General features: G+C 33.6%; 1 protein-coding gene and 1 long non-coding RNA gene across 2 annotated transcripts; both read right to left on the bottom strand.

Annotated features, from left to right (window-relative positions):
- Positions 1 to 6,932: 6,932 nt before the first annotated feature.
- Positions 6,933 to 7,569, bottom strand: LOC110928083. Its single transcript, XR_002586123.2, has 3 exons — positions 7,537 to 7,569; positions 7,169 to 7,219; positions 6,933 to 6,949 (listed from the first exon to the last, which is right to left on the bottom strand). It is a non-coding gene; the product is annotated as an uncharacterized LOC110928083 (long non-coding RNA).
- Positions 7,570 to 11,419: 3,850 nt separating this feature from the next.
- LOC110932216 lies at positions 11,420 to 11,827 on the bottom strand. Its single transcript, XM_022175568.1, has one exon. The coding sequence runs from the start codon at positions 11,825 to 11,827 to the stop codon at positions 11,420 to 11,422; it is 408 nt and encodes a 135-aa protein (XP_022031260.1).
- Positions 11,828 to 23,537: the final 11,710 nt, after the last annotated feature.

The following is a 23,537-nucleotide window of genomic DNA, read 5'->3' as shown; positions in this document are numbered from 1 at the left end:
GGGTAGATTAATCAATGATACGAACGTCTGTAGAAGTAAACATTTATAAAATGTAATACTGAGAAAAACATTTATAAACCCTGATACTAAACATTTTAAGCAGCAACTTCTTCATTAACTTCTTCTTTAACTTCTAGTTTAACACGTGCAAGACGTCATTCAGGAATACGGACCAAATCTTCTGTGCCTCTAAAAACCATCATATCAAATTTTGACTCCGAAATCATGTCGAAGATAATAAAGTGTTCATCTTCAATTTTCATGTCTTCTTTAATTTGATTCCATCCAGTAGTCATATAAATATTTTGACCATGTTTTTCCATAACAACCAACCATGTACGGTTAGGAAAAACGGTTATAGCACATTTGTAAGTTCAGGAAATCTCCTGATCATATCACACATGGATGCAATTAATGTAGGTTAACATGTACTCTTATAAGATAATGTTGAAGGTGTTTGTGAAGACGAAATCATGACTCTTTTGTGCTACTGCTTTTATGTATCTTTTTTTTGGACATGCAAGTTCTCTTCTTATCATGTTTTATTTTGGTCGTTGGTAGTTTAAGCTTAAAGACAATTAGTGGTATATCATCATGACAAATACCATATTTTTGAATATATCTAACAGTGGTATCGAATCTAAATGCTTGTTGATTATTGATGTTCAAATATATATATTTATAAATTAAAATGTGGTTATTTATATGTGTTTTGCATTATTATATAAGTTCTAACTCAATTCCAAAAAAATTAAAGAGGTGAAGTAAGGAGTAACAAAAAATTAAAAATCAATATGGATTAAGTTTTAAAACGTAAGAATACATGTAAAATTGAGAACAATATTGAATTACCTTTCATAACGTAAGAGAACCAACATTTGAAATCTGAAAGATTTTGGGAAAAAAAGAATTTCATTAGTCTCTTCAATGTTTTAAACAATAATATATGATAAAACAAAATAAGAAGCAAAGGAACAATCATTAGCGACGACATTCATTGGAAGTTCAGAAGAAGATGAATATAGTTGTTTGAACGCATTATACATTTTCTAAACACCAGCAGAAAGCTAAAATAAAACATCATAACACACGGTTATAATTATACAATCAAAACTTTTATCTTCTAAAAAAATAATTAAAACTAACATAGATTTATCATCAATGGAAAACATGAAAATACGTAGAAATGATAGTACAATACATGAAAACTTACTGGAAATTTAAAGAGTGATAGAAAAAATACGACAACATAGAAAAAGTCAGAATCAAGATTCAAAGAAACTTGAAGATGAAATGAAGAAGTATGTAATTTTTTTCTATTTATAGACATAACCTATTTAAGGAATAAATAATGACATTATTACAAATCAATTACAATCAAATTAATGAGCTTAATTATAGAAAGGATGTTAAATTTAGAAAGATTACGAATTTTTTAAATTAGTCAATAGTACAATCTAATTTCTATAATCAGGATATGTTATAAACTAAATATAAAATTGTAACTTATTTGTACAAAGAATTTAAAATAAATAATTAGTGTTACTTTCATGAAAAGTAACTAAGGATAAGAGTAATATAAAATTTGTAATTTTCGTTTTTTTTATTGTATGATTAGATTAGTAAATAAAAAATGTAATCTTATAAAATAAGAAACATAAGTAAACATCATTTCGAACCAAACGCCAAAATAGATAACTCAAAATGTCATATTAAATAGGGAAACCATATAAATGTTTTAAAGACAAAATAAAAAACTCAAAGCAAACACTCCAATAACAAACCAAATGTTTTTTATTGTAACAATCACTTCTCTCATTTATCAATTCTTGGCAACATCTTCATCAAGACAAATGCTATCAACACTTATGCGAGGTTTACTTGCTGACGACCCAAGTCCCTGTTCAATCGCATACAAATCACTAAGGTTACGCTTCAGATCGGCTGATGATTGCTTCAAGTCAGCCACATAATCCTTTGAAACAGTTCCGTAAACTTTTCCAAGTAAATACAAACAAACTAATCATAAGTCCATCTTTAAACAATTTTTCAAAGTTTACCTACTTGAGCCATTAGAGATAAATATAAAAATAACACTTTAACATCTAAAGTATCATCTTTCCATTTTCTCCATCAAAATTTTTAATTCGGTTTCTTAAACTTTTTCTTCTTGTAAAGAGCCATAAAAACATACAAAAGCAAGAATGTATATTAATCATGTATATTTTTTAGTATAACGAATTATTTTTTTATAATTTGTATACACGTATAGACAATACCTCACTGTCACTCTACATTCTAAATCAAACTATTTTGACCCGACTCATACCTATTCCCAACCTTGCCCCACCCATATCAGCTACAACAAAAAATATCAACAAAAAAATACATGTTTGGATTCTTATATTATGATACAATGACACCTACATCAGCTACAACAAAAAACAAAACCGACTAACACTAATATATAAACATGGAAAAAAGTAAACTACAAATCCAACCCAGATGGCTCAGTTCGTTAAAAAAAAAATAATCCGTGAAACATTAATATACATTACTCAATGGAAAATACATGAAAATCTGTTGGTGGAGGTAAGATACTTGGTGGCTATATAAGTTAAAGATCTAAATTCTATATAATCCCTTCCATCTATAATATGAAGTATATAAATCAAATAATGTATTCAACACGTGAACACCTATGCAACCATCAACTAATTAAATGAGCAGTTGAGCAACTTCGAAGGTCATTAACCAGTAAAAACCCACAATGACATTAAAGTTATAGTTTTCAATCATTTTTTTTTCTTATGTAGACATTTAATTTAAAATCTATCTAACATTGTGATTCGCTCGGTTCTCGATCATAATCTGCAGAAGAACAAACAATATCAACATTCAAAAACAAAAAAGATTCAATTAATCCAACAAATCATTTTGCATTAATCACCTGTGACTTCAATTTCCCATCGATTAAGCTCGAGTTTCAACGAATCCAAAACCGTGAAACAACTTTATAAGATTGTCCGTGTCTAAACTTGGCCTCACCGTAGACCCCCTTACAACTTGTAGTACCCAAACCCCTACCTCCTCCACATCAAATAATAGATCCATTCATAAATATTATATCGAACAAACTTAAATAATCATCAACAACACAAAAAATACATATAAATGATCAAAAAATATTGCGATTAAAGATTTAAAATACATAACAATCAAATCTTGATTATATACCTGCAGAATAAGTGGAATGATCTACTTATTTAATGGAATTGCATTATATAATACTTAAGTAACCAGGTATACATGAGATTTATTATTCGGTATCAAAAATTTGTCCAGATCCATCTCAAACTTGCTTTTGACCTGAAAAAAGATAAAAATATAAATAAAAAAATGTAAAGTAATCCACTTAAATTCACAAAACTATAATTAACTAAGTGAACAAAAACCTTTAAAGTTAGATTTTCATCCACAACAACATTTGATTTCCCCTTCGGATCATCTTAAGAAACATAAAACATAAACCTTTGAAAATGAAAAAATAAAGGTAAAACAATTCAGTTAACCTTTGAACTTTGATTTTCATCACAAAAGAACACTTGCTTTCCCTTTCGGTTCGGTTTTTTTATCCCAATCATCTTTGAACTACTTATAAGGGAAAAAAATGTTTAACAATCTAATACGAATAGTAATTAAATTTAACAAAATAAGAAAAAAAACAATGACAAAAAAAATAATTAGAAAACAGATAAACATACCAAAAATAATGGGTCATCTTCCTCAATTAGCTTTAAAAATGAAGGACATTTGTTACTCTGATCCATATCTGGAAATTAAATATGAAGGATTTTTAAAAATTAAAACGGTAAACTATTTATAGAAACAAACTTATAATATCGGGAGAAACTTCTAAAACAAATAATTAAAAAGGAACGGTTTAAAAAAAATTAAAACCTATTTATTTTTAGAAACACAATCAATATTCCGTAAAAACATATCACACATTAAAAATTTACATAATCTTTAATGGATTCAATATTAACACAATATAAAATTTATTAGTTAATCATGAAAAAAAGAAAAACATAAATAAAAAACCAAAACAAAAGAATCATTAATACATATTAATACAATACAAAATTTGTTAGTAAAAAAACAAAGATTTTCAAATTTAAAAAAATATCATAGTTAGATTTGCCAAAAAAAAAATAAAAAAATAACTTAAAAATTACAGAGATTAGCATAAACGTTGAAAACTATCATTATAACGGATCAAAAAACACCAAAAAAGATAAAATTAAACTAAGTGAACAAAAACCTTTAAAGTTAGATTTTCATAACAACAACATTTGATTTCCCCTTCGGATCATCCTAAGAAACATAAAACATTAACCTTTAAAAATGAAAAAATAAAGGTAAAACAATTCAGTTAATTTACAAACTCCTATAATTTAGTAAATGAACACAAACCTTTGAACTTAGAGTTTCATCATAAAAGAACACTTGGTTTCCCATTCGGTTCAGTTTTTTTATTCCAATCATCTTTGAACTACATATAAGGGAAAAAATGTTTAACAATCTAATACGAATAGTAATTAAATTTAACAAAATAAGAAAAAAAAACAATGAAAAAAATAATTAGAAAACAAATAAACATACCAAAAATAATGGGTCATCTTCCTCAATAAGCTTTAAAAATGAAGGAAAGTTGTTACTCTGATCCATATCTGGAAATGAAATATGAAGGCTTTTTAAAAATTAAAACGGTAAACTATTTATAGAAACAAACTTATAATATCGGGAGAAACTTCTAAAACAAATAATTAAAAATGAACGGTTTCAAAAAAATTTTAAACCTATTTATTTTTAGAAACACAATCAATATTCCGTAAATACATATCACACACTAAAAATTTACATAATCTTTAATGGATTCAAAATTAACACAATATAAAATTTATTAGTTAATCATGAAAAAAGAAAAACAGAAATAAAAAACCAAAACAAAAGAATCATTAATACATCTTAATACAATACAAAATTTATTAGTAAAAAAACAAAGATTTTCAAATTTCAAATAATATCATAGTTAGATTTGCAAAAAAAAAAAAAAATAAATAAATAACTTAAAAATTAGATTAGCATAAACGATGAAAACTATCATTATACTGGATCAAAAAACACCAAAAAACGATAAAATTAAACTTACCTATTGTGTTCGAAGAAGATTCAGACTCCTGCAATTGCATAAGTCATCATCAATAAGTTCAAGACATTGACCATATGGAACTATTCCTCCCCACAATAAGCTTGCAAAATCATACGGTATTTCCTACGAATCGATACAAAAAACATATAAGCTTAAATAACTTATTGTCTGTTGACAAAATGAAAACTAAAGAAACATACAAAAAATATAGGATCATGGTCATCAATCAACTTTAAAAACAATTGGAGCTGTGTTTTTAGGATCCATAACTACAAAGGAATAAAGGATTTTTTTTTAAATATAACGGTAACTTATTTATAGAAACAATTTCTAATTACAGAAACCAAGTTATAATTGAGAATAGAAAAATCAACCTTTAAAACAGTAATGTACTTATGGAAACAAAAGCATCTTTAGAAAGAAATTAAAGGTATATTTAAACATAAATAGAAAAACTCATGATTGACAAAACTAACAAAATGAACTTCAAAAGATAATGACATAAAGTTTCAAAATTATGCCTAAACATAAAATTTAATAAGAAATAAGAAAGAGTATACATATCAAAATACAAACAATACCAACAACATTTAACTAACCTGTTTTGGTAGACGAACATTCCGAGTCCGAATTTAAAAAAAGATTGAGGATTCACCATGGGAAAATACAAACAATAAATCATTCAGAACATATATTACTAATTTAAAAAAAATAGTGACACAAAATTTAATAAGAAATAAGAAAGACTATACATCTAAAAACAAACAATACCAACAACATTTAACTAACCTGTTTTGGTAGATGAACATTCCGAGTACGAATTTCACAAAAGATTGACGGTTAACCATGGGAGAATACAAACCATAAATCATTCAGAACATATATTACTAATTTAAAAAAAATACTAAACAGAAAGGATAAAATTAAATATTACAAACTTAAAAAAGATAAAAAAAAACTATAAAATTTAACTAACCTCTTTTGTTTGAGGAATTATCGGAGTCCGATTTTTATATAGGATCATAGTCATCAATCAACTTTAAAAATGTTTGGAGCGTTGTTTTAGGATCCATAACTGCAAAGGAATAAAGGAATTTAAAAAAAAATATACCGGTAACTTATTTATAGAAACAATGTCTAATTACAGAAACCGAGTTATAATTGAGAATAGAAAAATTAACCTTAAAAACAGTAATGTGTTTATGGAAACAAAAACATCTTTAGAAAGAAATTAAAGGTATCTTTAAATGTAAATAGAAAACTCATAATTGACAAAACTAACAATATGAACTTCAAAAGATAATGACATAAATTTTCAAAATTATGCCTAAACAGAAAATTTAATAAGAAATAAGAAAGAGTATACATATAAAAAACAAACAATACCAACAACATTTAACTAACCTGTTTTGGTAGACGAACATTCCGAGTCCGAATTTCAAAAACAGTAAATAAATTTTTAACAAAACATCATTTCATATGAATCATGATGAAAAACAAACAATCTAATATTGTTTACATACCTTGACTATATGTCTAATGATCTACAAAAATATAAGAAGAACAACAAACATTAGCAGCTGCCAAAACAGTTTTCAACATCAAAAACATAACTTTTCTTGAATAAATTGAAGATCGAACAACATAAAGAAACAGTATTTAACATTAATCATGTAGTTTTACCTTAAATCTTTTTATAGATTATTGATTAAATAGACCTATAACATGTTCGATCTACATATAAAAAAAAGAAAATTCATCAAAAATTGACATTAAACATTTACAATAAATAAATATCTACTATAGATTACATACCTGCAAATTATGTGGACATATCATTTACAATAAATAAATATCTACTAACATTTACAATAATAAATATCAAAAACCTAAAATACAGACATACACCACTCAACTAAAGTATCAAATAACCATTGAATACAATCAACTAACCTCGTTAACAAAAGGCCAGATCTTTGTAAGATGAGCATTAAGCCATGGCAACTTGAAAAATTACACAGCAAAATCAGTCCCCAAAAATAGAAAGAGCATGAACAGAAAAAAAAACCAAGATAAATAAACAAAACTCAACTTCTATCTCTCTAAAAAAACAACCCAAGAATAGTAAGCTACATTCGTTTAGAAATATTCATTGACAAAACTTTTTTTTCACGACATATTCTAGTGATGTGCCCTAATTTTATAAAATTTTCAAAATATTTTTACATGCTGGTCAACAGTCTATTTGGAACGTAGAAGATCTGAAGAACATACATAAAATGAATATTATAAAAACCAAAATACTACACAAAATCGCAAACCTGGTTACTGAATCGTTAGAATTTCGAATTTTCTGACAAATTGCTGGACAATTCAAACATAAAAAAATTGTATGGATTAGGTAAGTTAAATATCAATAAAAACTCTAATGATAGAAAAAAAGCCCTAATTAAAGGAAAATATGAATGATACAACATGAATCTGCTCAAATCGATGGACGATTCAAATGATTCAGCCAAGTTTGTATGGATTGTATTACAAATAACATCAAAAGAAGATTTAATGGCGAAAAAATAAGACCTCATTTGCAAGAACGAACCTGGTATATGGTGATTTAAGAAGAAAATGTGGCGATGATCGATAGATGATATCTAGGGTTTAAGAAAGAGATAGATTGTGTTTAAAATAACAAAGAAAAATCAAAGACAGAAAAGAAAATTAACATACCTATGCTTGATCGGTGAAGAAGGAAGAACCAGATTACAGAAAAATAGATCTAGGGTTTGAAAAAAGTGAGGTTGTGAACAATTGTTGTTTGGAAAAGATGATATATAAGATCCATTAACTTGACCCGATTATAATTCGGATCCCGTGTCCAATTCTCAAACCATCTAATATTGTGTCTTCCCTCCCAAAATCATCATCTCCTCAACCATAGGATGCCACATCATCAAAATGGCTTCACCATTCAAGGACACATAGCCCACATCATCTCATTTATTAATATATATAGATATAGTGTTACTTGGTGTTATATGGTGTTATAATATGGTTTTTGGTGTTATATAATTCTGTAGCGCAACCATCAAAAAACACTATATAACACCATAAATTATTAATTCTGTAGTGCAACTACCATTCAGAACTGTATAGTGTTATATATTTTTTATATAGTGTTCTTTGGTTATATAGTGTTAGATGATGGATGCATAGTGTTATATAGTGTTATATTTTTCTGGTAGCATGTCTATGATGGATGTATAGTGTTATATATTGTTATATAGTGTTATATGATAGATGCATAGTGTTATATGATAGATGTATAGTGTTATATGATGGATGTATAGTGTTATACGTTTCTTGCAGCAGTTACATATTTTTGTATTTTTAGAATTGAGGATCGATATAATTTAGCAATTAAATTTGAATAGCTAGTTTTTAGGAGATTAATGGGGGTTTTGGTTGTGTAGGATATGGTTACCATATTTGAAACATTGGAAAAGACACTATTACCCTTCAATTTTACATAAGGTCCTTCTAATTAAAACACAATTTACATTTTTATACCCTATTGATCTCAACCATTAGATCAAATATCCAATGGTTTAAAACACTTCTTACCCTTCTCACATTTTAGACACTTTTTACCATATCCCTACCCAATATATATATATATATATACTATATATATATATATATATATATATATATATAGGATTAGGATCATGAGTGAACAACTTCTTGAGAGTGAACTGAGTGAACTAATGTTGGCCCTTGATCATTTTTTAGATTAAAAGGGTAAGATTGACATTAGCCAAGTATTAATTAAAATCACTTAATTTTCTCCTCTCTTAACTCTCTCTCTCTCTCTCATTTTTAATTATTTCTCTATTATTTTAGTTATAAGAGATTGAAGGGCTAATGTTTTTTTTTTAAATAAACTGTCATGTTCCTTTTAAAATTAAATATTAAACCTAATTAAATTATATTTTTTAACATATGTGTATACAGGTCAGTATATACAAGACTTATACACGTGTGTATTGTTACATCTTGTTTTCACGGGTTAGTATAAACCAGATTTATACACTTGTATGTTATTCAAGTACATATGTGTATACGGGTCGGTATATACCAGATGTATACACCTGTGTATTATTCAAGTACATATTGTATACATGTCGATATATATCAGACTTATACACCTGTGTATTACTACATATTGTTTCCACTATACACCTTTTTTAAACATTGATCTAATACATATATGTATAGAGAATGTAATTAAATATTTTTAATTGTGTTCTAGCTGGAACAATATTTGATAATGTTTGTATTTTTTTAAAATTATGAAATATTAAGTAAGGTAATATGTGAGAGAAAAAAAATATAGAGAATGTAATTAAATATTCTTTTAATTGAAAAGAGAAACCAGGAGAGAGAAAAAATTAATTAATTAAATGAAGATAGAAATATACAATTATACCTTTGTGTCTATTAAAACACTTGTAAGTTACAAAAGATAATTACAATCTTGCCATTAAAGAAAAAATCTAGATCTACAAAATCAATGGTCAGGATAAGTTCATTTTGTTCACAAACAAATTATTGTTCACTCATGAACCCTACCCTATATATATATATATATATATATATATATATATAGGACAAAGATCCGTTAGGAACCACCCTTTATTGCGAGAACCAGTGTGAACACAAACAGTAATACCTAAAAAAATCTAAAAAACACCCAAAAAATTTTTTTTTTTATTTTTTTACTATTTTTTATATAAAAATCGCTACTTTTAGTATCCAAAAAAAAAAAAAAAATTTTTAAATTTAAAAAAAAATGTTTTTTTTTGCTACTAAAAGTAGCGATTTGAACATAAAAATAGTAAAAAAAATAAAAAAAAAATTTAGATTTTTTTTTTGATTTTTTTAGATTTTTTGGGGGTTTAGTTTTTAGCATTTTAGCTTGGGGGGGGGGGGGGGTGGGGGGTTTAGGTTTTTGGGGGGTGGGGGAGGGGGGTTTAGGTTTTTTTGGGGTGGGGGGGGGTTAGGTTTTTTTTTAGGTTTTTTGAGGGTTTTAGTTTTTAGCATTTAGCTTGGGGGGGGGGGGTTAGGTTTTTTTTTGGGGTGGGGGTGGGGTGGGGGTGGGGGTGGGGGGGTTTAGGTTTTTGGGGGGTGGGGGTTAGTTTTTTTTTAGGGTTTTTTAGCTATTTTAGGTTGTGTTCACATTGGTTCTCGCGGTTCTCGCAATAAAGGTGGTTCTCGCATGAACCTTACCCTATATATATATATATATATATATATATATATATATATATATATATATATATATATATATTATATCTAAAGTTGAAGTATATATTTATGTATTTTGCTCTAGTGTATTTACATGTATGCATTCGTGACAAAAATAAAAGCAAACACGCCACATATTATGGTATCATAGCAAGCAAGAAAGATGGGGTAAAGGGGCGTCTTATTACATAGCTTTGCGTTACAAGATAATGTGTGATTAGGTATGTTCTCATGTATATATACATGTATCTTTGTTGTTGACGAGGAAGTTGGTATGCTATCTGTTGAGAGGCTGATGTCTCGTTTTCCGATGATCCAAAGAGGTGGATGTCAGCTTGTGTATCGTCGCCGGAAGAATCGCGATGATCAGGTGGCCGTTGTTGACGAAGACCCTGCTGTTGATTAGGGTATGTTTGGGAACTGTGTATTCCCCTTTTTTGGTGTTTATGTTGGTCTTGCTACCAAAAACTTTTTTGAAGATCACTGCCGTGATCGTTGTGAATGGTTGTTCATACTGCTTCTTGATGATATGCATATTTTGATGCACTGTTGTGCATGTAAGTTTCTGGTTATGTTTAGATTACAATATGTTGCATGTGTTTAATTGCTTTTAGTAGGTAGAGCGAATGAGAATGGTATTGTGCTCATGTGTGAACGTTTGTCTAAAAAGGCGTGTAAGTTTTGCCGTCTTTAGACTGTTCATGAGGTGTACAATGTCTACCATATTGTTTTCGCGTAAACCAAAAGAATTATTTGCAATTTGTAATAAACAGTAATATGCGGAAAGATGGCATTTGAAAGGCGTAAAGCCATTAATACAAAGTTTAATAAGAGAATACGTTGAATGCATAGTTTCATCTTTTTAACTTACAAATAACACCTGCGCAGTTGTTGCGCATTCTAGGTGCGAGGAACTAGAGTCCCGTCGATTCTTTTTAGGGTGTATGCCCCTTTACCTAGGACCTCATTGATGATGTATGGTCCTTCCCATTTTGGCGCTAATTTGCCCGGTTTTTCTGCATTTGACGCTTCATTTTCGCGTAAGACGAAATCCCCGGGGACAAAGGTACACACGCGTACGCGTGCGTTGTAATATTTTTCGAGTTTGGATTTGTACCTTGCTTCTGTGATGGCGGCGTTCTCGCGCCTTTCTTCAAGAAGGTCTAAATCCATTCTTCGTTCTTGCTCATTGTTTTGTTTTTCCATGGCTATCATGCGCGGTGATGGTAGGCTGATTTCAGCTGGGATTACGGCTTCAGACCCGTAGACCAGACTAAATGGGGTTTCTCCCGTGCTAGTATTTGGCATTGTTCGATGTGCCCATAGGATGCTAGGGAGTTCATCAACCCATCCTCTGCACGCTGTGCCCAATCGTGCTTTGATGCCGTCGACTATTTGTTTGTTGATGCTTTTGACTTGTCCGTTTGCTTGCGGGTGTGCCACGGAGGCAAAGTTGTGTTCAATTTTTCATTTCCTTGAACCATTTTTGTAGATCTTCTGAGGCAAAGTTAGTGTCGTAGTCGGAAATGATACGCAATGGTAATCCAAATCTGCAGATAATATGTTCCCATATAAATTTGCGGATTACCATTGCTGTGGTTGAGGCCAAGGATTTAGCTTCAACCCACTTTGTGAAGTAGTCGACTGCTACAGTAATGAATTTTACTGCGCCTGGTGCGTCAGGAAATGGGCCAACGAGATCAATGCCCCATTGCTGGAATGGCCAGGCAGACGTGACCGGTACTAGTGGATTCTTTGGCCGTAGCGTTTTTGGCGCGTGACGTTGGCATGTTGCGCATTTCCGTAATATTTCTACCGCGTCAACGTGCATTCCTGGCCAATAATATCCTGCGCTCATTATTTTAGCTACTACCATGCGTGGTCCGGCGTGTATTCCGCACAAGCCTTCATGGATTTCTCTGATCAGGTATCGCGCGTCTGTCTTGTCAACGCATCGGAGTAATGGTCCCATGAATGACTTTCTGTATAAAATGCCGTCCGCCGTTTCGTAGTTTATTGCTTTATTCTGAATTTTCCTGGCTTCTGTTTTTTCCTCCGGGAGTTTCCCGTGCTGTAAGTATAATATGATTGGGGACATCCAGGACGGACTGCCGATCTCTATGATATTGACTTGTTTGAGAGGAACAGAGGGATTGGACAGTACCTCTATGCGTACTTCTTTTGCTAAGTGCTTAAAGCTGGTTGCGGCCAATTTGCTCAATGCGTCCGCATGTTTGTTTTCACTTCTGTTTATATGATTGACTTTGAACGTTTGGAATTGACCGAATAACATTCGCGCTTGTTCTAAGTACAACGTCATAGCTTCTCCTTTTGCATCGTAGTGCCCATTAACTTGTTCAGCTACTAGCTTTGAATCAACGTTAGCTTCGAGGTTTCTTGCCCCCATTTTAAGCGCTAAACGAAGGCCTACTAAAAACGCTTCGTATTCTGCTTCGTTGTTAGTGCTTCAGAAGTCTAGGCGTATGGCATATGTGAGTTCGTGATCGTCCGGGCTGACTAGTCGGAGACCTGCCCCTGCTCCGTCATCATTAGAAGCGTCGTCCGTGTGCAAGGTCCAGACTCTGTCGTCGAAAATGGGTACAGGGTTCTGGATTGCCTCGCACTCTTGAACTTTGTCGATGGGAACTTCGGTGGCGAAATCTGCTAGAACTTGCCCTTTGATTGCTGGTCTTGTTCTATAGAGGATATTGTATCCTCCTAACTCGATAGCCCACTTGGCCAATCGTCCCGCCACATCGGGTTTAGATAAGATCTGGCCTAAGTGGTAATTAGTGAGAACTATGACGACGTGGCCCGAAAAGTACCTACGTAATCGTCGTGATGCATGTACTAGTACTAGGACCAGCTTTTCTATCATCGAGTAACGAGTTTCCGGGCCGGTGAGCATCTTGCTTATATAGTAAATTGGAGTCTGAATGTTTTCTCGTTCTACCATCAATACTGCACCTACCGCTACTTCCGCAGCAGATAGATATAAAATCAGTGGCTCTTTTTCTCTTAGTGCGGTCAGCGTTGGTAGCTGAATTAAACATTCCTTCATTTGTTTGAAGGCTGCTTCTGCTTCAGGTGTCCACTGAAAGTGGGTTTTCTTCACGCAGTTTTGCAGCGTGTTGATGAATGGATAAGACTTTGCCGCATGATTAGCCAAGAATCTGTTCAAGGCTGCTAAGCGCCCGACGAGTCTTTGCATTTCTTTTATTGTTGCAGGTGATGGCATTAGCTGGATGGCCTGCACTTTTTCTGGATTTACTTTAAAACCGTCTCTTGTGACTATAAAGCCCAAAAATTTCCCCTCCTCCATGCCGAAGGAGCATTTTGTTGGATTGAGTTTCAAGTTCACGCTGCGCAATGAGTCAAACGTGTGTTGATGTAACAACTCTCACTAAAATTAATGCTTAGGGTGGTAATTAGCTATTAAGAAAACCCTAATTGAGAAACTCAAGCAATTCTGCACTTACCCTAAAATTTTCGAAACAATCGGAATCAGGATCAGGGCCCCTAAAACTCAGGGGGTTTTAAACCCTAATCGATATTATCCTTATTATTCGTTGTCTGAATTGAATTTAATAAAACTGTCAACTCACCTAAGCTACTGGACACGAAACCTACCCTACCCTAAATTGGCATCCCAGGCGATACGCGGGAGGTTCCCCGAATTCTGCCGCGACACGCGGGAGAAGCCAATTTTCAGTATAAATAGAGGGCCTTGGGACTTGAATCTGGGAGTTGAAACGACGGCCAAACGCTTTCTGTACGTCGAATTATTACAAATACAGTCCCAAAACACACACACTAATATCGAATCGCTGCCGCAAAACAGGGTAATCACTCGATCGCTATTACGATTCATTTTCCGAGATCAATATATCCAAAGAATGTTTAAGTGCTGCCCACATTAGGGTTATACTTTGTCGTTTGTCGTTAATTCAATGAATGAGTTTAAGTATCGCACTTTGTCGTTCATTGTGAGAATTTGATCTTGTGAGTTATCGTAACTGCTGTATTGATCACTAACCCTGTTTTGTGTGCATTATTGTTGAAATTAGGTTAACAGGGCTAAATCATATTCTATCCATACTAAATCTGCAATGTGAGTCATTCCTCTTTTATAAACTCTTTTCTCACTGTTTGTGAGTCATTCTCTTTTTATCAACTATTTTACAATACTCTAAATCATTTTTCAAAGTTATAATTACAGTGATTAAGTTTATGTAATCACCAAATTACAGCCGGTATGTGGGGTATTGTGCACAATATTATTATTATTATTATTGTTTCCTTCACATTAGGTGGGCGAGCCTAAAGTGATATACGTCACTCATTGGGACAACCAATGGTGATATGACCACAGTCACAGAGCTGGTCTGTGACAAATACCTATTCTTGAAAGTTGGTTGATAATAAACATATGTAAAAACTCTTGATACTGTAAATTATAACAAATGTGTCGTTTTCAGTAAATAGAATGATTCACTCAGTATTTCCCGCTGACAAAACCTTTTTCAACCATGTTTCAGGTGATCTACTATAAATCAGGAAAAGTGCTGAGGAGCATTTCAAGCTTAAAATAGTGGCTCAGTATAAAATAAAGAAATATGTTTTGAAATAAGGATTTATCACTAAAACTTATGTATTGTAAATTATCGGGGTTTATCCCGAATTGTGAAATAAAATAATCGGGAAAAGTTTTAGCTTTACAACGATCCTGATGTTAAAATTTCCGCTGCTAAAATCACATAAATAAATATCACGGGATTTCTGTTCCGCGGCTCCTGAAACGGGTCAAACCGGGTCGGGGGCCGTGACAGAAATAAGGTGGTATCAGAGCCACTGAGTTAAGCTAATTAAGTATTTAACAGATACTTAATCTTTCCTGATTACTGTTATGTGATTATGTGTTTTTAATTGACTATTTGTTAGTTACAGTATGGGTAAGCAAAAGTTGCAAGATATTTATCTTAAACTAGATAGGTCAGTCTACGAAGAGGGAAGTTCATCCAAAACTAAATTTTCAAAGCTCCCTACAATTCCTGAAGAAGGAATATTTGTGCGTAAAGCACAGTATGAAAACCCACTTTCTCCTAGAAAAAGGAGTATGATTATTAAGAAAAGTAAGGAGCAAATCCAAGAAAGGAGGATTAAAAAGGAAACCCAGGAGATAATTAATAAATCACCGTGGGAAGATAAGTTAGATGAAAAATGGACAAATTTGTATATGCTAGCTACTGTAGCGGAAAATGCAAATCTTTAAAGTACTCTAAATCTAGTACTAGTACTTCTCAGTAAGTAGATAAATAAAGCTGAGTGTGTGTTCTTTCTTATATTTTGTACAAATAATGTGCAATAAAACTTTGATGTTTATTTGTTAAACTTTGTTCCAAAGTTTTAACTTAGCATTTTTGTGCATTTTGCATATATGCTACACAGCATGAGCGAGATATCTGAAGCTTTTCAGAACCTCAATCTGTACCCGGTAAATATAGAAGTTTCCCAAGAGTTTACTGGATACTTTGCTGATGTGGACCAACCTGTAGAATTCCATACTCCACCCTTGACAAAGCCAAAACGAAAGAAAAAGAAGAATTATGTATGGGGTAGTCGTATTCGTAGGAAAAAGCCAGTTCCGAAACTTCCTAAAATAAACAACCCTTTAGAAAAAGGAAAGGAAATTGTAATTAAGGAGAGTTCTAAACAGCAAGAGATGGAAACTGAAGTTAAGAAAGATTCTAGGCAAATGGAAATACAGTTTGAGGAATATTCTAAAGAAATAGAAATGGAAGTAGGACAAGGTTCTAGACCAACTCAGATAGAAATCGGAGAGAGCTCCAATCAAAACCAAAACCAGGGAATAACTTTTCAGGATAAAATAGATTTTCTATTGGCAAACTGTGAAACTATTCAGCCTGTCAATACGAATGTTTTTACCTATCCTAGTGAAAATCCACTCCCTATGAATTTTGCACCAGCAATCCCAGACCCAATAGTCCACGCTCAACCTGTAGAAATGGAAGAATGGTGGACGAATGATTGGCAATTTCAAAATATTGTCAACGACCCTTATTCCTTCCTTCCGCAATTCGACCCAGAACCCCTACCTAATCCACCAATGAGCACTGAGAATATGGCTGAACTTCGCCATTTCGGTGAAGAGTTGATGGATGCAGGGAATAGAATCAGGGAAATAGGGGGACAGATTGCTTGGAAGTATGATGAAAGGGAAATGCGTTTTTAGAATAACAAATGATGAGGGATAGGAAGATGGTAAAACTATAGTTGTGTAATAGTATAGTAAATAGTGAAATCAGTCTGTAACATAACTCCAAATAAAACTTTGTAAAATATCTGTGTGTAGTGATGCATACTATAACGGATATGAAATGGAATCGAGAAATCGATAGTTTTGACTTTATGTGCATTGTGAATTGTTCGATTGTTTGTATATATGATTACTATTTATCAAATACTAATAAAAATTATTATATATCATCAGATGGCAAATAATGGTAATGAACCAGTAAATGAGGTTAATCAGTCGGAGCAACATCCAGGAGATCAATATATGACTAGACAAGATATTGAAAATATTGTTGCTCAAGGGATAGCCAATGCTATTCCAGCATTTGTTGCTGCTGTAAAAAGTCCAATCGAACCGCAACATATTGTTCCTAGTAAACGTACTACTGAAGATAACTTCAGTAATAGTATAAACGGTGGCCATAATCATGTTAATCATGACAATGAATCTCAGCACACGCCGCTCCCTAAGAAACAGAAAGCTGCAACACCTGGTTGCACTTTCAAAGAATTCCTTGCTTGTAAACCCACTGAATTTGCAGGCAATGAAGGGGCAACTGCATCGCTGCGTTGGTTAGAGAAAACCGAAGCAGTGATTGCAATAACCAAGTGTGCCAAAGATGATCAAGTCATGTACGCTTCAAATCTGTTTAAAGAAGGAGCACTGGAATGGTGGAACACTGTGTTACAAGCTAAAGGAAGAAATAGGGCTTATGCTATGACTTGGGAAGAATTCAAGAATCTGGTAGAAAGAAAATTCTGTCCTGAGTATGAAAAGGAACAAATGGCAAATAAGTTCCTAACTCATCGGATGTTAGGTGTGGATTGTCGTGGTTATACTTCGACATTCTTCGAATATGCTAGAGTGGTACCTAACCTGGCCTCGCCAGAACCGGTACTCATTTCTCGCTATATTTGGGGACTAATTAGCGAAATTCGAAATATCGTTAAAGCTGCGAGACCTCGCACTATTGACGATGCAGTAGAATTAGCTAACACCTTAACTGATGAACTGATACGCACAAGAGATGAAGATAGGAAGAAGGAATTAGCTCAGAAAATTACCCAAGGATTTAGGGTGGGTAATAGTAGTAGTTTCAAGAAAAGAGGAACAGGGCAACCTTCAACTGTGCCATTTTGCAAAATTTGCAAAAAGAAACATTTTGGAAAATGTAACAAACTTTGCAATTTTTGCAAAACAACAGGACATCGGGAAGAAAACTGCAGAAAGAAATCCATAATTTGTTACAATTGTGGAGAAGCCGGACATATCAAACCAGAATGTCCTAAGTTAGTTAACCCAGTAGACAACAAACCCAAGGCAGCTGAAGGAGCTACTAAGAAAAATGCCAGAGCATTCCAGCTAACTACCCAAGAAGCAGAACTCATCCCGGATGTGATAGCCGGTACGTTTTTAGTTCACAACATTTATGCAAAAGTATTATTTGACTCTGGTGCAAACCAAAGTTTTATAAATACTTCATTCTGTCAAGCTCTTAAGTTACCTTTAACTACCGTTAGGCAGATTTTTACAGTCGAAACTGCAGATGGGAATTCAGTCAAAATCCATCAGGTTTTGCAAAAAGTAGAAATAGAACTCTTAGGTCATAAATTTACTGCAAACCTATTACCTATGAAATTAGCCGAGTTTGATGTTGTGTTAGGAATGGATTGGTTAATAGCCAATCATGCTCAAATCATTTGTGATAGAAACTCTATAGAAATTCAAACACCTACTGGAGAGGTAATTAAGATTTCAGGAGATAAACCTCGGAAGCCACTGAAGTTCATATCAGTAATGAAAGTTGCTAATTATGAACGGAAACAGGGAATAGTATATATGATTTCAGTAATCATTTGTACTAAAGGAAAAGAACTTAAGGAAATCCCTGTAGTCTCAGAATACCCAGATGTATTTCCAGAAGATTTACCTGGGTTACCACCAGATAGGGAGGTAGAATTTAGGATTCATCTAATTTCAGGAACTACACCGATAGCCAAGGCACCCTATCGATTAGCTCCTACCGAAATGTTAGAATTAAAGAAGCAATTAGATGAATTACTAAGCAAAGGATTTATACAACCTAGTTCATCCCCTTGGGGTGCACCAGTGTTGTTTGTGAAAAAGAAAGATGGATCGATGAGAATGTGTATCGATTATAGAGAATTGAATAAGGTTACAATTAAGAATCGATACCCATTACCTAGGATTGATGATCTTTTCGATCAATTACAAGGCGCTAAATATTTTTCTAAGATAGACTTGCGCTCCGGATATCATCAATTAAAGGTTCAAGAGGAAGACATACCTAAAACTGCTTTTAGGACTAGGTATGGACATTATGAGTTTACAGTCATGCCCTTTGGATTAACTAATGCACCCGCAACATTTATGGACATGATGAACAGAATCTGTAAACCATATTTGGATAAATTTGTAATTGTTTTCATAGACGACATACTTATTTATTCAAAAAGTCAGGTCGAACATTGTCAGCACTTGCATGCACTCTTAACTTTGTTAAGAAAAGAAAAGTTGTACGCTAAATTCTCAAAGTGTGAATTTTGGCTACAAGAAGTGCAATTCTTAGGACACATGGTGAATCACGAAGGTATTCACGTAGATCCTGCTAAGATAGAAGCAATTACCAATTGGAAGATTCCGCAAACTGCAATGGAAATTAGAAGTTTTATAGGATTAGCTGGATATTATAGACGGTTTATTAAGGATTTTTCCAAGATAGCTGTACCATTAACTAAGTTAACCTGTAAAGCCACTAAATTTGAGTGGGGACCTAAACAAGAAGAAGCCTTCAGAATCTTAAAGCAGAAATTGACCAATGCTCCAATCTTAGCCTTACCAGAAGGAACAGAAGATTTTGAGGTATATTGTGATGCTTCAAAATTAGGATACGGATGTGTGTTGATGCAACGCAAAAAGGTAATTGCGTATGCTTCCAGACAATTGAAGAAGCACGAGGAAAACTATACGACTCATGATTTAGAATTAGGACCTATAGTTTTTGCCCTTAAGATATGGAGACATTATCTGTATGGAAGTAAGTTTACTGTTTATACAGATCATAAGAGTTTAAGGTATATATTTGGGCAAAAAGAATTAAACATGAGGCAAAGAAGATGGATGGAAATCCTAAGTGATTACGACTGTGATATTCAATATCACGAAGGAAAGGCAAATGTAGTTGCAGATGCCTTAAGTCGTAAATATCATGAGAAGCAAAGGCGAGTCCGTGCACTTAGAATAAATCTACAAGTAGATTTAATGGAACAATTAAAGGAAATTCAGGAAACGGCAATCAAGGACGATGCCGAAGGAATGAAAGGTTACCTAAAAGAATTGGGACAAGAAAATGATGGAATTTGGAAATTCCACAAAAGCAGAATTTGGGTACCTAAATAGGGAAATTTAAGATCAAAGATTTTAGAGGAAGCTCATAAATCTAGGTATACTGTACATCCAGGAAACAATAAGATGTACCAAGATTTAAAAAAGAATTTTTGGTGGATAGGAATGAAAAAGGATATAGCCGAATACGTATCTAAGTGTTTAACCTGTTCACAAGTTAAAGCCGAACATCAAAAACCCTCAGGTTTACTACAACAGTTAGAAATACCGGTATGGAAATGGGAACTCATAACAATGGACTTTGTTACTAAGTTACCCAAGACCAGAAAAGGTAATGATGCCATTTGGGTAATCGTGGATCGATTAACCAAATCAGCTCATTTTTTACCAATAAAGGAAACCTTTAGTATGGAAAGGTTAGCCAAATTGTATGTAGATGAAATAGTATCCTTACATGGAGTTCCACTCTCCATTGTATCGGATAGAGATAGTCGTTTCACTTCCCGTTTCTGGACAAGTTTCCAAGAATCAATGGGAACCCGACTCAATTTAAGTACTGCATATCATCCACAGACCGACGGACAAAGTGAAAGGACGATCCAAACTCTAGAAGATATGCTCCGCGCATGTGTAATTGACTTTGGAGGTAATTGGGATAACCATTTACCATTAATTGAATTCTCCTATAACAATAGTTATCACTCAAGTATCGAAGCCGCTCCATTCGAAGCACTGTATGGACGCAAGTGCAGAACACCCGTATGTTGGGCGGAAATAGGAGAAAGTCAATTATCAGGTCAGGAAATTGTGCAAGAAACCACAGACAAGATAACTCAAATTAAGGAAAGATTGAAAACAGCCAGAGATCGCCAGAAAAGCTATGCAGACAATCGGCGCAAGCCACTCGAATTCCAGATAGGAGACAAAGTACTTTTGAAAGTATCTCCTTGGAAAGGAGTAGTACGATTCGGTAAGAAAGGAAAACTGAGTCCCAGATATGTTGGACCATTCCCAGTGATTCAACGAATCGGACCAGTTGCTTATCGCTTACAACTACCAGAAGAATTAGCTGGAGTACATGATGTATTTCATGTATCCAATCTCAAGAAATGTCTATCAGACGAATCCCTGGTAGTACCTCTTCAAGATGTAGAGGTAAACGAAAAGCTGAAATTCATAGAGAAACCTTTACAAATAGAAGATCGAAAAGTCAAGTTTCTCAAACACAAGCGACTAGTATTGGTGAAAGTCAAATGGAATTCAAAGAGAGGACCAGAATATACGTGGGAGCTAGAGTCAGAAATGAAGCGGAAATACCCTCATCTATTTCAGTAAATCTCGAGGACGAGATTCTTCTTAAGGTGGGGAGGATGTAACAACTCTCACTAAAATTAATGCTTAGGGTGGTAATTAGCTATTAAGAAAACCCTAATTGAGAAACTCAAGCAATTCTGCACTTACCCTAAAATTTTTGAAACAATCGGAATCAGGATCAGGGCCCCTAAAACTCAGGGGGGGTTAAACCCTAATCGATATTATCCTTATTATTCGTTGTCTGAATTGAATTTAATAAAACTGTCAACTCACCTAAGCTACTGGACACGAAACCTACCCTACCCTAAATTGGCATCCCAGGCGATACGCGGGAGGTTCCCCGAATTCTGCCGCGACACACGGGAGAAGCTAATTTTCAGTATAAATAGAGGGCCTTGGGACTTGAATCTGGGAGTTGAAACGACGGCCAAACGCTTTCTGTACGTCGAATTATTACAAATACAGTCCCAAAACACACACACTAATATCGAATCGCTGCCGCAAAACAGGGTAATCACTCGATCGCTATTACGATTCATTTTCCGAGATCAATATATCCAAAGAATGTTTAAGTGCTGCCCACATTAGGGTTATACTTTGTCGTTTGTCGTTAATTCGATGAATGAGTTTAAGTATCGCACTTTGTCGTTCATTGTGAGAATTTGATCTTGTGAGTTATCGTAACTGTTGTATTGATTACTAACCCTGTTTTGTGTGCATTATTGTTGAAATTAGGTTAACAGGGCTAAATCATATTCTATCCATACTAAATCTGCAATGTGAGTCATTCCTCTTTTATAAACTCTTTTCTCACAGTTTGTGAGTCATTCTCTTTTTATCAACTATTTTACAATACTCCAAATCATTTTTCAAAGTTATAATTACAGTGATTAAGTTTATGTAATCACCAAATTACAGCCGGTATGTGGGGTATTGTGCACAATATTATTATTATTATTGTTTCCTTCACATTAGGTGGGCGAGCCTAAAGTGATATACGTCACTCATTGGGACAACCAATGGTGATATGACCACAGTCACAGAGCTGGTCTGTGACAAATACCTATTCTTGAAAGTTGGTTGATAATAAACATATGTAAAAACTCTTGATACTGTAAATTATAACAAATGTGTCGTTTTCAGTAAATAGAATGATTCACTCAGTATTTCCCGCTGACAAAACCTTTTTCAACCATGTTTCAGGTGATCTACTGTAAATCAGGAAAAGTGCTGAGGAGCATTTCAAGCTTAAAATAGTGGCTCAGTATAAAATAAAGAAATATGTTTTGAAATAAGGATTTATCACTAAAACTTATGTATTGTAAATTATCGGGGTTTATCCCGAATTGTGAAATAAAATAATCGGGAAAAGTTTTAGCTTTACAACGATCCTGATGTTAAAATTTCCGCTGCTAAAATCACATAAATAAATATCACGGGATTTCTGTTCCGCGGCTCCTGAAACGGGTCAAACCGGGTCGGGGGCCGTGACAGTTGAATATTGGTGAGCATTGTGTGTTCTTCGTGGCTCATGATGACGAGGTCATCCATGTATACCTCGACTGTCTTGCCGATGTCACCTCTGAAAACTGTGTCCATCAAGCGTTGGTAAGTTGCGCCTGCGTTGCGCAGACCGAAGGGCATTTTAGTGTAGCAGAAAATGCCCTTGTCTGTACGGAATGTGGTTTTGTCTTCGTCTTCTTCTTTCATCTGGACCTGATGATATCCTTTGTAAGAGTCAAGAAAACGTTTCCATCGAAATAACGCTAGAGAGTCGACTTTTTTTCTATCTCGGGAAGCCCGTAGCAATCTTTTGGGCATGCTTTATTCAGGTCTTTAAAGTCGACGCACATTCTCCATCCTCCATTATGTTTTTGGACCATTACTGGGTTGGCGACCCATGTATGGTATTGAACCTCGCGTAAAATTCCAGCTTTAAGTAGCTCTGTCACTTGTTCGTCCATAGCTTTTGCTTTCTCATCGCTGAAGCTGCGCCTTCCTTGAGCAACAGGTTCTGCTGAG

Source organism: Helianthus annuus, chromosome 3 (genome assembly GCF_002127325.2).
Source record: "Helianthus annuus cultivar XRQ/B chromosome 3, HanXRQr2.0-SUNRISE, whole genome shotgun sequence".
Taxonomy (NCBI): domain Eukaryota; kingdom Viridiplantae; phylum Streptophyta; class Magnoliopsida; order Asterales; family Asteraceae; genus Helianthus; species Helianthus annuus.
This window is presented reverse-complemented; position numbering and strand designations above follow the sequence as displayed.

Excerpts from the sequence above, each read along its gene's own strand:
- LOC110932216 (XM_022175568.1), bottom strand. The coding sequence starts at position 11,827 with ATGCCAAATACTAGCACGGGAGAAACCCCATTTAGTCTGGTCTACGGG.